This window comes from Colletotrichum truncatum (assembly GCF_014235925.2).
Source record: "Colletotrichum truncatum strain CMES1059 chromosome Unknown Contig_0001, whole genome shotgun sequence".
Taxonomy (NCBI): domain Eukaryota; kingdom Fungi; phylum Ascomycota; class Sordariomycetes; order Glomerellales; family Glomerellaceae; genus Colletotrichum; species Colletotrichum truncatum.
In genome coordinates, this window is record NW_027222398.1 from 8,404,694 (window position 1) to 8,420,466 (window position 15,773).

General features: G+C 52.2%; 4 protein-coding genes across 4 annotated transcripts; 2 read left to right on the forward strand and 2 right to left on the reverse strand.

Annotated features, from left to right (window-relative positions):
• Positions 1 to 3,021: 3,021 nt before the first annotated feature.
• Positions 3,022 to 4,064, forward strand: CTRU02_202318 (uncharacterized protein; the record flags this gene model as incomplete). Its single annotated transcript, XM_036719724.1, has 4 exons — positions 3,022 to 3,052; positions 3,110 to 3,326; positions 3,377 to 3,779; positions 3,831 to 4,064. The coding sequence occupies 4 exons, from the start codon at positions 3,022 to 3,024 to the stop codon at positions 4,062 to 4,064; spliced, it is 885 nt and encodes a 294-aa protein (XP_036588426.1).
• Positions 4,065 to 4,536: 472 nt separating this feature from the next.
• Positions 4,537 to 5,148, forward strand: CTRU02_202319 (holo-acyl-carrier-protein synthase; the record flags this gene model as incomplete). The annotated part of the gene is made up of 2 exons (XM_036719725.1): positions 4,537 to 4,802; positions 4,881 to 5,148. 2 exons carry the CDS (start codon positions 4,537 to 4,539, stop codon positions 5,146 to 5,148), a joined length of 534 nt encoding a protein of 177 aa, XP_036588427.1.
• Positions 5,149 to 8,864: 3,716 nt separating this feature from the next.
• Positions 8,865 to 10,499, reverse strand: CTRU02_202320 (endoglucanase b; the record flags this gene model as incomplete). The annotated part of the gene is made up of 2 exons (XM_036719727.1): positions 8,865 to 10,210; positions 10,322 to 10,499. 2 exons carry the CDS (start codon positions 10,497 to 10,499, stop codon positions 8,865 to 8,867), a joined length of 1,524 nt encoding a protein of 507 aa, XP_036588429.1.
• Positions 10,500 to 14,352: 3,853 nt separating this feature from the next.
• CTRU02_202321 (10 kDa heat shock protein, mitochondrial) lies at positions 14,353 to 15,131 on the reverse strand (the record flags this gene model as incomplete). Its single annotated transcript, XM_036719728.1, has 4 exons — positions 14,353 to 14,380; positions 14,487 to 14,545; positions 14,735 to 14,962; positions 15,129 to 15,131. 4 exons carry the CDS (start codon positions 15,129 to 15,131, stop codon positions 14,353 to 14,355), a joined length of 318 nt encoding a protein of 105 aa, XP_036588430.1.
• Positions 15,132 to 15,773: the final 642 nt, after the last annotated feature.

The following is a 15,773-nucleotide window of genomic DNA, read 5'->3' on the forward strand; positions in this document are numbered from 1 at the left end:
AATGTCCGAAGCAATTGTCCCACTCCAGGATGTGTAAACATGCGCAAGGACGTAAACGTAGCTCAAAACAGGTATGAGGGGCACACAAGAGAAGACTAACCAGCAAGGGCAAGGTGCTCCTGGGAAAAGTTGGAGGGGAAAAAAAAAAAGACAGGCCGGTATAAAGAAAAATAAGACAACTCCTTGGGTAGATAAGATAAAACAGTTGAAAGCAACTTGTTGATCTGCCATATTTCGGAGAAGCAGCATCAGTCGAGGTGGGAATTCTTTGAAAAGACCGAATTTGAAACGGCGCGCTGATTTCGTGGCTGTCAATTAGCAGTTACTGCACAAGTTCTCTCTCAACTCTCGGGCGGTTGGACGGCGAATGCTGTCATCGGACGCGAGGGGCAGGACAAACTCGGGTGTCTCGAGGATGGACAGGTGACCCGAGTTGGCTTATGCCCCGCAATTTAGTCCAGAGGCCGGAGAAAAAGGTGCGGTGACGTGGGAAGGTATTGGGCGGGTAGAAGTACTTCGTGTAGCAGACGGGGCAGTAGTTGGCTTCGATGCCATTGTTAGCCACACATAGGAGCTGCATGGCGACAGGCTCTGGGGGTCGAGGCCTGGTTGGTTTGCCAAGATTAGAGCAGTGGCATGAGACGTGCAGTGGGCCGATGGCGGTTTCTTTTCTCCCGCGAGGTGTAGCTGCAGTCTGTACTAGTAGACGAGGCACGGCTATTTGAAAAAGCGAAAAAACATTTGACTCTGGCCGATCTTAAGCTGACAAGCATTCTGCCCGAGTAGGCGAGAAAGCGGTGTGTAAGGTGGTTTCTGTTGGTCGTAGTGGTGTGCGGCGCTATCATAGCTTCCGCTCCCCCTCTCGAACGGCGCCCCGTTCCATTGGGGAATTGGAGGATGGGTGCGTTGCAAATACTGGCGACTATTCATACAAATGTACCGTGTACTCGAGTGCGGTGGTTGCGTGGATGCCGCATTTGCGGGAGCTGAATTGCGAGGAAGAGGAAACGATGCCCTCACATGAGCAGAGTGACCCGCCATCCGGTAGCAGAATGTCAGCCGAGGGGAGGAGCTATGAGGTGATGATGATGAGGTCTGGAAAATTGAAAGCAAGGGCCCCGTTTCCTCTGTGATGCAGTGTTCCCAACAAGGGTCCGCAGAAAAGGAAACCCACAGGGTGCGTTGCTACCTCCATATGAGCTGTAGGAAAGCCATCGAGAACCTAGGCAACGATGTGTTGTCGGTAGCAGAAGCTGCTGGCAGATTCTATTGAGGGCTACCCACGAGATAGCCGCGCCAGTCTATTGCACCTTCCTATTGTTTGCCTAGAATCTTGAGCAATACGGACGCTAGCGTACGAAATACGTAGAGGTATGTCTCCTGGCCCCATGGCAGCGATAATCTTGGTCAGTGCTCTAAAAGCGAGAGGCGATGGAGAAGTTTTGGAGCGGGAAAGAGTGGCCCTGGAGCATGGGATCGGAGCGAAGTGGGGCAAGTAGTAGAAAGTCGTCATACCTGTACAGGGATGGCCCAATCACGGATGGCACTCCGCGCCCAAAGCCCCTGTCGGCCATCGGACTGCAGCTGCAATGCGCTCCACACCTGCTGCGCAACGCCTGGCGTGTGCGCCAGCTTCACCTCATCTTTCTCTCACCTCTCCAAGCTCAAGACAATCCAGCAGGTCTGATTTCTCGCTGTTTGGTCTCAGGCTGGTACCGAGAAACGGGGGGCGCCTCCCCCAGTCCTAAAATAAATACCTCTTACTACGTGTATTGTGGCAACTCTGTGGCTTGCACCATATCTTCGATCTCCCCTACCTCCTGGAGTAGGTAGGCAAGGGCCTGCCTGTTGTACCACCCCATCAAGGTACACTTCAGTAGGGACCAGCAACCTCTTGACAGACATTTTCCTATCGCTAATAGGAAGCCGGTTGGGGCTGGGCGGCTTTGCTACTAGTAAGGAACAGCACACTCTCTCCCCTGGGGGCATCCAAGCATCGTCAGCTCTGACGACAGCTCGGGGGTTGCTCTTTCTAGACTCCTGACCTCGAGTGTGGCTGCTAAATAGACAGGGAGTATTACAACAAACAGGGTAGCTCAGACTGATCAGCCAGCCTGTCCGGCTGTCAATGCATTGGCTACAACTAGCAGGCTCCTTGTACCGTGTCGTTGAACCGCCAGAGGACCGATCCCGATTGAAAGCGCTTGCGCATCTCTACATGGTTGCAACATCTCACATACGTAACAAAAGCCCCCAGAACAAACGTCGGCCGAGCAGAGGAGGTCACCATACACCCGCCTTACGTGCTGCAGAGGACATCCAATCGGTAATAGGATAGCTCAGATGCCAGTCAATGGCCAACCCAAACAAGGCGTCCAAACAATTCAAACGAGTACATACATGCACCTACCTTTCCATCCCATTTGTCCACTGGCCACGCCCGCCGCTTCCAAGCTTTTCCCGTGCACCCCCAGGATTGGGTTATGCTCTTAGCACAGACAACCTTGGATCGTGAGGTGATCTGTCTGTCTTGGGGGGCTACGTACTGCACAGTAGCCCACCACACGTAAATGGCTGGTTGTGATTGCGGTGGTGGTGGTGGTGGTAAAAGAGGAGGAGGAGGAAGCACGGAGGATGGGTGGCTGTGAGTGTAGTCCACATCAATTTGTGATGGTAAGGCCGATGTACAGCACCACCCACACAGCACCTACCCTCCTTGCCGACCTGCAGCAGGGAACGTACCTCTTCTTGCGTCTGCGTTACACGCTAATGTACCTGTGGCGAGTTGCTTCCCCGCAGATTTAGCATCCCGTCTGCCATCGATGTTTCTGCTCGTTTAAATGCTACCTGCCCTCCCCCAACCAAGCCAATATTTTTGTTTTTCGAGCTTCTGCCTACCAGCAACCTCACTCTTCATTACAATCGAGCGGCTCATCTTCAAAAGCGGATTGCGGATTGCAAACATCAAGGAACAAGACTAAACAAACAACGTCGACTTTTGATTTCCGAAGGCAAGCCATAATGCCTACCGCTTCAGAGCGCATCCACGCCTGTGAGTTTTCTTTTCATTTGTCTTTACTATGGCTTGCAGCCTGCTAACCTCACCAAGTGAACCCCTTCTCCAGGAAGGAGTCTCATAGTGCTGGCGCCATCACGACGTACAAGGTCCTGTCCATATTGAGTTGGATCCTTTCTCTTGTCGTTACCCTATACTACACCGTTTACGAGCCTCACGATGGCTTCACGATCCGGAGAAGAATCTGGGATCAGAACTGGCTGTACCCGACTGCATTCACCCTCAACTCTGTCATTGTTGACATCTACTGGTGAGTATGGAAAGACCAATAAATTATTTACAGTATTAACAGTTTTGCAGGATTGTTCTTTTTATCCTTCAAATCGGATACGTCGGTCATCTCTTCTCTAGCAACGCCGACTATGTGAACGCCGCCGCCAGCGTTGGATCTCACTTCATCTTCAACAACCTCTTGCACTTCGCCTTCGTCATGCTCTTCGTGCGCTCCCACTTCGCCTGGGCTGAGGTTATCTTGATTATCAACTTCTTCAACCTTTCCTCGCTGTACTTCCGCCACAACACCTACCCGCGTTTCATCCACTGGCCAGTCGTATCTGCTCCTCTGGCCTGGACCTTTGTCGCTATTTACTGGAACGGCGCCATCATGGTTCCCCACCCCCACAGCTTGGTTGCCCGCATCTTTGGCAACATCTTCATTTGGTCCCTCCTTGTCTACGGAGGATTCTTCATCACCATCTACAAGGTAAGTGACGCCGATCGTCAACGCTCCCTGACTTTTTCTAACATTTCGTAGGACTACACCATTGGCTTTTCCCTCAGCGTTCTGTCCGCCGCCATCGGCGTTGCCCAGTTCGAGCGTCAGATCATTGCCTTCCAGTGGATCTTCGCCTTCACCATCATGGCAGTCCTGTTCGTCTCAACACTCGTTATTGCCTACCCTGCCTGGACTGGCAAGGAGTACTCCTGGACCCGCCGTTCGGCCCCCGCAGACCAGGAGCGTGCTCCTCTTCTGGCTGACGACCAGTAAGTGCAACACATTGCATTAAACCAGAAAGACAATTAGCCTGTCAATGGGTGGCATTCGTAACCGGAGCACCCACTACGCCAAAAACAGGCGCAGATGGAGACATAATTGATAGCCCATGAGAGGCTGTGGAGACATGAAAAGTTGCTAGGTCAAAACTGCTATGACAACTGAATTGTTCTTGGGATGGCATGTAAATAGCATTCTTTGGTCACGCATGCAGGAGAGCACGGTAATATCCCCTTGTTGTTAGTGGGCTAGGAAGATGCGAGGCGTAGAAGATGACGTAGTTGGCATTCTTATCGTTATCGCTATCGTTCCGGAGCTCTTTTATCTTTAGCACTAGTCTTTATAGGGAATGGTCGATTAACCCCAAAGCTTCAAGCAGTGAACTTGACAAGCTTCTTTTGATTGTGTCAGTCCAATAATTGGAGTCTGCTTTTTGCTCCAGCAGTTCCGTTGTCGCATCAGACTCATGGTGCTGCCAAGATCGTTTCCTTTCCCCTTGAATATCGGGACCGATATCTGCCAAGTCTCGCGCATCTATCGGCTTCTGGCCAGCGACCGAGGGACAAGGTTTCTTCAACGCGTCTTCACCCAAGATGAACGCGCGCTGGTTCCTGCCGATTCTATGAAGGGCAGTCCGCAAACTTTGGCAGCCAATTTTCAAAATGGCGATTTTGAAGCTTTGAAGAAACACAATCCTACCTTATGGAAGAAGGCGACATACGTAGCTGGAAGGTACGTATGGGGCCCGTACAACCTGGCACTGACAGACACCTGAGCTACGTGAGCTGATACTGGAAGCTCATCTCACAGGTTCGCCGCCAAAGAAGCGACTTTCAAGGCGCATCCTTTCAGGCGGCTCTCATTTCACGACATAACCATCGTCAGGAAGGCGCTGGTGGAGGGCAAGGAAAATCCTAACGGCAGCGGCCCACCCGTGGCCGTCCTCCGAAGCGAGAGGGAAGGTGAGCCGGACCAAACGGCCATGGTTTCCATCAGCCACGACGGCGACTATGCCACTGCTGTTTGTTTGGGATACGACCCTTCAGCGTCTGAGATGGCCGGTGCCAAATCAACTTAGTTATGAGAGACGGCAGATGAGAAGTAGTTAAAGGTCTGGTCTGTGAAATGAAGATTTAAGAGGGAAGAAAAATTCGAATATGTCGGATGCTCAAGATGGGCTGCACAGCTACGCGCCGACAAATACTGCCACATGCGTGAACCGACCTGACCTAGGGAGTTGGGCAAACTGATGCTCCACGGGCACATGCCCATTAATCAGTTATTTTCAGTATACAGCTGGCCATGCGCGAGTTCAAAGATTTCCGATAAAGTAACAAGACATAACACTTTTTCAACTTTGAAGAGGAGAAAAAAAAAACAGGGCTTCAGCTGCCACCAATTTTACCACCCTTTGTTGTTCCAGAACCATGCATTCATAGCACTACATTGATCAGGAGCAAGTCGCATACTCACTGCCATCAGACAGCAACCAGCCTAATCCGGTCTCGTCAACGCGTTGTCCCCCAACAGAAAAAGGTTATTGATCTTTCACATGCATGCCATCGCCAGCTCCAGCTCGAGCTCTACACATGCTTGCTCGTCCACTTCAACGTTGCTATTACTATTACGCTTCCCAAACTCACACTGCAGTCCGTTACGTACCTTTTCCACCACGATGCCCCACCACAGGGCGGTGCCACCACACAAACATTCCACAATGACTCCGCAGGTCCCATAACACACACACGCTACATAAGACCCAAACTGATTGCCTGACGTCAACAACGAGCATCAAAGCTCGCATTTCATGGCCGGCTGGCGCAATGGTAGCGCGTCAGCCTCCTAAGCTGAAGGTTGTGGGTTCGAGTCCCACGTTGGTCGGTCTACATTCACTTTTGCTTTTTACATCAACTTTTTGACGATTTGAAGGGGGCGGTAGGATGTTGTAAACGAGTATCATAAGCTTTGGTTGATACGGTTGTGGGAATGTGGGGTCTGGTGAGGTTTAAGGCAGCGGCTTGACTTATGCTCTCGGTATGATTGAGTCCTGGCTTCCGAGGGTTTTGAATGGTGAAAAGAGGTATTCGATTTGGCTTTTTATGAGAACACTCTCCACAAAGAAGTGCCTACATGCAATGAGCAATTAATCTGATGGGTTGGTTGGTGATTGGTTATCCTGGGCGTATCAATTACGCGATGCTCAGACTTTGCTAGCTAATGAGGAGAGAGCCTACATTCATCAAGGAGCAAAGACGACGTTGCTCCATACTAAATACTTACATGAATTTACCTTTGTGCAAGGCAACGACACTTCAAGGACAAGTAGTAATAAGGAGACAGTCATTGGTGCATTTTGTGTCATGTTTCTGATACCTGGTCCAGCTATAAACCACTCACTACTTTTCCGAGTCAGTTGTCATGGCTTAGCAAGTTAGGTATTCACAGAATACTTATCTAGCGATGACACAATTTCACAGGGTCTCATGCACATTCATGAGACGAGGAGGTATCGTTGGAGCCTAGCTCATGATCATTTGCTGGAGCTATAGAAAACACAGTCGGCTCATTGACACCCATGCATCGGCGACAACCTCCTCGCATGTTAAGTGAAAGGGTACAGTAGCGGAGCTCAACAATGGAGTAAGTATGCGAACCATTGTGAGGCTGTGCATGAGCCTTTATTTGGCGAGGTTAATGGAGATTTGGCTCGAGACACCATGAAGCCGCTCGCTTTGACGACCGCTATGGAGTTGGATCCCCAATACTCAACAATTCCAATAAAGAGAGCAATCAACGGCGCTAGAACTGGTGATTAATGAATGTGTTTCCGATGGTTGCATATTTGGTACGAAGTGATATTGGTTCTGCTCACTCCATCTTTGGTCATAGCGACTGGGAATATTGACCTCAGCCTACGTTTGTAATATGGGGTACCAAAAATCAGGGTTTGTAAGCGATTCTACTGAGAAAGCTTCGTCCTAGACTAGCTGCATCCATATTCTTCCAAATACTTGCACGTATTTCCACGTCTCGACCCGTAGAACAAATAGTGGCATACACAAGGCTCGTCTCCATGGTTCAAGAAAAATTAATGGTCTCCCGTACCGGCGACCTCCACACTACCAGGCATCTACAATGATCGTATAGTTTAAATGCTACCAGATCCTCCAGCACACCAGCGCGGAGGACCTCGAGATTCTCGGCACCAACTTTCGACTTCGTCTTCTACATCATCGCCGCCAAATTCTCAACCACCAAGGCCGGCGGCCTTCTGAAGCTGCGAGTTATGATGGCATCAGCGATACTGTGGTTCCCAGCGTGATATACTAACGTTGCCGGTACGCCAGGAAATACATTAACGGCATTAGCGTCCCTGTCGCCAGCTTCATCACCATCCCCTACCCGGCTTAGCCGAACTCTCCCAGAGCGGCCGAGGCGCTCTTTATGCCCAGCGAGTCCACGAGAGTGGACGAGTACCGTGGTGCCGTGTCCGTGACCCAGGAAGCTTTGAACGACACCGAGATCCTGTACGCGTGGGACGTCATCGGCGAACTCGCATGGCTCGGCCCGTCGGCCCAACAACTCATTCTGTTGCACAATTGGGCATCTACGGTGACGTGAGGGCTTGCGGAAGCACGTGGGAACTGCTGGACATTACGCAGGGGTGGGCAAACGGGCACTTCGGCCCTGGTTCTGGACTTGAGGTGTTGACCAGTTATTGGCTAACACCCGCCGAGCTTCCCGCGCAGACGGAACTGCGGCTATTCCAGAACCTGGTGGCACCGGACCGCGGCGTTCGTGGCGGACAGCCGATTCTGGTAGTTCGGGGGCGGCTGAGTGTTGCCACCGTGCTTGCTGACACCACGCTTTTTGCATACGCGGATAGCCGTGGGTGTTGTAACGTGGTGCAGCTGAAGTTGTGTGAGGGTGCAGACTATATACTTCCGTCATCTCTGCGTCGGCACCGGTGTAGCTGGATTGGACCGCGTCCCGCTTCGAGCATAAGGGTGATGATGAGGCTGGAGCACAGGGTTGGTTGCATCTTCAAGGCTTGCTTTGGGTGTTGTGCGCATGAAGGCTCCCGAGATGAGGTTTAATGAGGTACAGCAACTTATGTCGTCTTAAGCTGCGACTGCTTGCAATTTTTACTAAGGCTTTTTACATGAAGTTACCACAATTTTGCTGGACTGGACTGTTTGTCGACTATGTAATTGTCAAGTAGTTTCTCCTGGAGTGACAAAATCTTGAGCAACATAACGAAACCTTGTTAGGAGCAGCTAGTTTCTCGCAGACGAAGCATAATAACCACTATTACTCGCCACGGGAGTATCTGAGTCCTTTGGCTAGAACCGAGACTTTACCTTAGTTACGCCGTAAATTCGAATCACAGTCAATACATTCACATGAACACTCAAGGCAAGGCGGTTCCCAAATCAATGTGTTGTTGGATGGTACTGAGTATGTACAAGAAAGGCACGAAGAAGACAGAATAAAACACCAGAAACCCAATGCAAGAGATTGTTCCCCCCTTTTGTTCCCATGTGTTTTCTTTCTCTTCTCGGAAAGATGCTACCCGGCCGTTGATGAAATTGGTTTGCCCAAAAGTTGTTTCTCTCCATATAAAAAAACCTTGTCCCAAAAGAAAAAGAAAAAAGGATGGCATAAAGCACACAAGTGTCGAATCGAAAGTTTTGGTCTTTTTCGTGTCGTCATAATCACATTACGTGCAACGCGTTACGTCAAACGTGATGTGTGCGATGTTTCTGTTGGCGGAGGGTGAGGTGGACGAGAGTCTTAGTACTGCTTGCCCTTACCCTTGCCCTTGTTCTGGTACTTGTCAAGGCAGAGACCGAAGCCGGCCTGGCAACCGCAGCCACAGTGGACCATCTTGCTGCCGCACTTGCCGCTGGCGGAGCAGCAGTAGCCGAAGCCGCTGTCGGAGCAGGTCTGGCCGCCCTCACCACCACAGGTACCGTCGGTGGAGACCTTGGAGCCGGAGCCGTTGCCGGGGGCGGGGGAAGAGGAAGCAGCGGGGGGGGCAGCAGGGGGAGCAGCAGAAGTGGCGGCAGGGGCCGAAGGGGCGGGCTTCTCGGAGACGGGGTCCTCAGCCGCGTACTCAGGCTTGGGAGTGGCGGCAGCGGAGGAGACAACGGCGGAAGCAGCAGCGGTCTTGGAAGGAGCAGGAGCAGAGGCGCCTGAGTCGGAGTTGGAGGAGCCACTGCTGCCGAGGAGGTTGAGGTTCACGGCAGCAGGAATGGCGCCGGGGGCAGGGGTGGTGACCTCCTTGATCTTGTTCTGGGGAGGGCCGTTGAAGTTCTTGCCGCGGCACTCGGCCTCGATGACCTTGCACATGCCGGCGTTCCAGGCCTCGCAGTTCTTGGCTCCGGTGGCGGGGGCAGACTTGAAGCACGTCTCACCCTGGTTGTAGCAAGCCTCGACTTGAGCCCAGCAGCCCGTCTCGGTGCTGTAGCTCTCCAGGGGCTTACCGCACCAGTTACCGTTCTTGACGAGGCAGTCGGAGGGAATGGCACCCTGGATGTCAGCGGCAGCCAGAGCAGCAGAGCCAGACGAGGTGCCGGAGGGGGAGTAAGGCTTGGGTCCGGGGATGGGGTAGGCGCCGGAAGGGTTTTGCTTCTTGTCGTAGAGGTTCCAGTTGTTGCCGGGCTCGGAGCCGTCAATGTAACCGGGAATGCTGACGGAGTACTCAGAGGGGATGTTCAGGACACCGGAAGGACCGTTCTCAACATAGATCTGAGCGCAGCCAACGTAGTACTGGGGGTCCTTGAGGGAGACGGCCTGGTGGAGGGCGAGCAGCTCAGGGCGGACGAGGTAGTAACCAGCGGGGAGACCAGAGGGAAGCTCAATGGTCAGGAGACCCTTGTTGGCGATGAGCTTGTCGACACACCACTGGCCGGAGGACTCGTCGTAGCCATCGTCCCAGATCTTGAACCAGCCATCACCGGCGGCAGAGGTCTTGAACATGTCGTCGACCTTCTTGACGTAGACGGCGCAAGGGCCCCTGTGGGACCCATCGATGGATCCCTCAGCACGGGCATCGGGCCACTCGCGGAACTCAAAGGTCAGCTTGGAGCTGCCGGGGGCAGGGCAGACGTAAGCCGCAGCAATGTTGCCGTCCTTGCCTGTGAATAATTAGCATCTTGAGTCACCTTCTAGGGTTGATTGTTTCCGTCTGAGCGTCCGGATTTGTGGGGGACGGTGCCGGAACTCTGGGAGAAAATAGATTGACCTACCGCAAGCCATGTCTTGGCTGGTCAGGCCAGCTACGGGAGAGGTGGCGGTATCTCCGCTCTTGGGCGTTCGGATACAGGTAGCATCTCCCTGAGATTTACCATTGATGTAAAGCTCGGAGAGGAGAGTGTGGGCGTTGGCGGCAGAGGCCAAGGCGAGAGCAAGAGTGAGGAACTTCATGTTGGGCAAAGGTGGGGATCCTGTATGACTTTCGTGCAAGAAGGGTAGGTCGAATCAATTCTTTTCTGTAGCAGGCCTGCTGAAGTCGAAGTTCGATATATCGAAAGTCGAAACGGGTTGTAAGTCTCTGAGGGAAGGACTGAATTTGGTCAAGCACTAGGCTGTTCCGGTTTGTGTCGAAGGAGTGGACTGTTCAACAGCGATATCTGGTGGTATCTCGGTCGAGAAGAGAGTGAAAGCGAGCACAAAAAAAGTAGGATCTGTTGTTGCTGTATAAAGAATGGAAAGTTCGTTCAGACTGAGCAGATCGAACAAGAAGGGAGCGTGTGTATCAGCGGCCAGCTGTGTACAGAAAAGGTGATGGAGCCAGAAAGAGAGGCCCGTCAACGAGGGTGAGAAGTCTGGATGGATTTATATCAGCCAACCAACAGACCACAACCCTGGCGTTCCTTTACAAACAAGACCAGAACAAGGAGCCAGGGCTCTCATGCGTCCCCGGTTCGCCCTCGTCATCCTGTTGGATGGAGTCATGGTACGGGACTAGAGCTGAGCGAATAGTGGCTTACACGGTTCACCCGCTCACTCACTATACGATTAACCCGCTTGCACCCCCCTCCCTTTGGACGTGCAGCTCCGCTACTGCAGGCCCTTGACGGACCTTTCTCCATCTCATCTCGCCTCTGTCCTATCAGGCCCCCTCCCCTTTCCGAGGGCAGTGTGGCCCCCCCTGGTTCCCGCCTTGCAGGTTTACAGTAGTACGCAAGTATCTTTGGGGGCGCTAGCGCGATGTTCTGCCGAGAAGGACGACGAGAGGAGGCGAATGACAAAGCTTGGTGGCCTCCTCTCCTCCAGCGAGAGGGAAAATTGCCGCTGGTGTTTCCACAGACTTTCGAAGTCCAGAACTTAGAAGTTGGCCAGGAACCAGGGTTGGACCATGGCGGACGGAAACAAGGTGCCTGCCAAGCGCACCGACAAACAGCGTACGGTTGGCCCTCAATTTCATATTGCAGGGTGTCGTGGCGTGCCTTAGTGGGCAAACGGGGAGGGCAAGATGAAACGGAGGGGCGGCACTGGGGCGGGGGGGGGCCATTGGTCGCCGCCCACCTTCCACTAGGAGTCGGGGAATTTAAGTTGAGCCATGGGATTTTCCAAGGTATAGCTGCAGTTACAGTAGGGAAGGAAAGGAAAAAAAGGCACACAGGATCGACGCAAAGAGCCGGCCGGACGAATAGACGCGCGCTGTCTTGCAGTTTTGGGGGGTTGCATTGCGTTACAATGATGCACCTCACTTTTTGTTTCCCGGTCTTTCTTTACATTCGTTTCCCCTTGCACGTACAGCGCAAGTCCCCGTCGAATGGAGATGAAGGACGAAATCCCTCACTGTAAAAGTCAGCCTTGGGGATCCGCCGGCACTCTCGCACAGTCTTTCCAAGGTTGGATTCCCTCACAATTCATCCTCCGACTAGATCGTAATCACATCTCCGGTAGCTGCAGATGAAGTCTCCGCCTTGGAATGATCGAATCTCCCGACAGAGGAGGCTGAAGCGGTGTCTGGTCTACCCATTGTTTTCAGTCCAACAATACCGTCGATCCCCTGGATGCCCTGGCCCCCAGCAATATCGAAGCCGAAATGACAGATTCGAGGCGGTGCCGGGGCCATAAACTTGCCCATGATTTCCAAGGAAACCATATTCAATCCTATAGTACAATTAAACAGAAAATCGGAGCTGCGTTGCTATGGACCGGAGTAGAGGAAGGGAAAGCATTCCAGCTGTAGTTAGCTTGGCCCCCTCAACCCCCGGTTTTGGGGGTTGAAAACGCCATCACGAGCCTGACAGGCGACAAGCCGGCTGGGCGAAACCCATTGTTGGTTTGGCGGTAGATCATGACTCCGATGGTGGCGGAAACGGAGGGGTAAGGAGAAACAAACGAATTGTCACTGTCATCCGAACATAAGGGACGAACAAACGAGGCGAGACAAATCAATTAACTTGCGACTATCGGCTGATGGCTGATCTTCTCCTCCCTTTTCTCCCGCCAGGCACACGCTACAGTGCCTTGCAGTAGTGTAAACAGTAAGCTTAACATTTAGGGGGGACGTAGTAAGTCATGAGTCTCCCGCACCTCCCCTTCTCTGACACACTTAAGCACTTAAGCCCTTAAGCTTGACCTCGTTAGGTGTCACCTAAAACTGGGTCCAACCGAAGAGAAGAAACCGGCCGAAGAAAAAAATAAAGAAGAGTGAAACTTTAGGAGCTGGAACCTTGGAACCGAACCTGGATAAGCAACCCACGCGGTGACTCCTTACTGGAGTAGCTGCCCCGAGCTGCGGGCTGGGCCAAAAAAAAAAAAAAAAAAGAACCCCAAAAAAACCCGCTGCATTGGACACCCAATGCACAGCGCTACGTGCCTTGCCAACCGGCTTCCAAGTTCTCACTTCAGACGGAGCGAGAAAAGGAGTTTACCGCATGCCTGGCGCCAGAGACACACGCCCTCCCGATTGGCAGCTGAAGCTACACAGCCGCCTGCCAGCAGCCGCTTTGCTTACTGATACTAACTACTGCATCCCGCGCAGCCGCCGCCCCCTGAACCAGATTTCAGAAGGGAAAGGCGAACAAGAAACGATTCGGTTTCCGTCACTCTGAGACACGCCAGAACATACAATTTACATTGGTCATCATGTGTGTGTGTGTGTTTTTTTTTTTTTCCAACCCATCCTTCACATCATCTTTCCAGACCGGAAATCTTTGCAACCCAACCTCCCCACAGTAGGTATCCGTAGTTCGTTTCCCATCTGGCAGAGAAGAAGGAAAAAGGGGTGGGAACTTCATATGGGAACTCCGGGTCTCCCGTGGAACTCCTCCGTCCACTTTCCCAAAGACTCCCACTCTTCACTCTCCTCCGATTCGTCGTCCATATTCCCTGGTCGTGATTTGTTTATCGCGCATGGTCTTCGTTCTGGTTTTGCCCACTGTCATCCATGACCCATATCTCCCTATCTATTCGCCAGGCTCATCATTCGTCACTGGGGGAGGGGGGGCCTAGCCGCTCCGCTCAAAATATACACACAGCCCATACACATACAAACTGAAAGTAAGCTGCTGAAACTGATTGACTCGGGCAGCCACCGAGATAGATAGAATTCCATTTATTCATACCATCTGCCCATCCACCCATCCACCCATCCGCCGCAGCTCAGCGGCTGTGTCACTTCCATTACTCGTTGGCCGTCCGAGCTTGGTGGACCTGGGGAAGCAAAATATCCAATCCGTAAGCCACTGAAGCACCCTCCCCCTTCCAACCATGTCCGTAGGCACCATTGTGCACAGAGAGGGGGAGGGACAACAATGTGCAAGCACCTATCGGTCTTGGCGAACAAGGACAAGCCGTCAGAGCATCGAGGGTAGGTGACGTACGTCATGTCGTGAAAACGTGATTGGAGCACGGGTACGGATACACGCTGGTCATTGTTTTTTTTTTCCCGCTGAATGTGAATAGATGAGAGAGGAGAACTTCTATGAATAAGACCGCATGCCCAAATATGAGAGTAGAAGGATGAGACCGACGGGGCGGGAGAGAGAAAAGTAAAGCAGTCTCAGCTCTCTTCTCTCTCTCTCTTCCCGGAAGTCTCCGTTCCCAATCCTTTCTCTTCATCGAGACAGCGGAAGCTAAGCACGCCCTAACATTACACCAAGTCTATGCAAAAGCTACAAAAATAAAACGACATTCCTCAGACTCTCTCATCTCGTTTGCTCGCTTTTTGGTTTTTGTTTCAATGTTGCTTTAATACAAGGTATTGTACACGCCAAGAAGTCGTTGAACTCGTGGGGTATCTTTTTTCTTTTCAATTCTTCTACGACTCGTTGATCTTGGCCAGGATCCTATTGTTATCCATGTTAGTCATTTTATCGTCTTTCATCTTCGGACTATTTGCGGACCATGGCTTGCCATGAGATACGCATGTCTTCAAGGTGAGGGGAAACTTACTCGCTGTCGCGGAAGAGGTGGTACTCCTCCTCGCCAACCTTGACGGGAGAACCGCCGAACTACATGTCTCGTCAGCATGGTGTCGCAATAAAATTAAAACAAGGAGTATCTAGTCCCTCTCCAACGACAGACCGCGGGGAAAGTAATGGCTGTGAAGGCCATGTCCTGCACCGCACCGCTGACTGCGCAGGAAGAGGGAGAAAGACAATCTCTGGCGGGTCTTGATGTAATTGAATAATTGAACATACCTGGGGGATCAGGACGCGGTCGCCAGAGCTAACACCCATGGGCAGTCTGTTGCCCTTCTTGTCAAGAAGACCGGGTCCAACAGCAAGGACCTTGGCCTCGTTAAGCTCCTTGACGCTGGACTCGGGCAGGAAGATGCCGCTGGCAGTCTTGGTCTCAGCCTTGACGCGCTGGACGAGGACGCGGTCCAGAAGGGGGACAAGGGAGCGGATAGAGCGGACGGAAGTGGCCTGTTCGAGGGCGAACACGTTAGCACTCTTATTTTGTAGTTTGCAATGCGCAACAAGAGCGCTCCTGCCCAGGCCAGATTGCCGAGGCCTTGGATACAACGGTAGCGCGGACAGCCGGAACAGCGCGCCGACAGGACAGACAGTGAGACAGAGACATGAGACATACCATTGCGACGGTTGAATTGGTGCAGACTGAAAGGCAATTGCAACGTGAGGAGATGTGCTGGTGACGATCGACGGAAGTTGGAGGCGGATACGGGGGACGAACTTTAAGTCTTGAAGCTATTCCAAGAGCTTCCAGAAAGTCAACATTTTTTTTGGGCTAGTCGGCCAAAAGATTTCCCGCTGCCCCACCACCGTACAGTGCGCTGTTATACCCCTTTGCCGAGGGAGCACGGTACAGCACCCGACTTCGCAGGTCACATCATCAATCCAGAACGTCACAAGCATTACGGAGTGTAAGAAGCCCACCTATGAATTTGAAGGCCGGTAGGGTTTCCTGTGAAAACACAGCGTGTTTTTATACTAATAAGTATTATCTACCTGTCTAACGTTCATTCGCATGATACAAGCCCATAAACAGAGCCGCTGCAGCATCTACATTGCCCTTCCTGAAAGGCGAATACCTAAAACCACCCAGGCTCTAAAGAAAAGAGTCATCGCTGTATCGTCACTCTCAAGGCGCTCATGCACTGCCGTTTCTCAACCTCGGCCGATCCCATTCCCAACCTTCCCCCTGATATCCAAAACGCCAGGATTAACATGCAACCTTAAGTGTAAGTGTGTGTGTGTGTGTGTGTGTGTGTGTGTG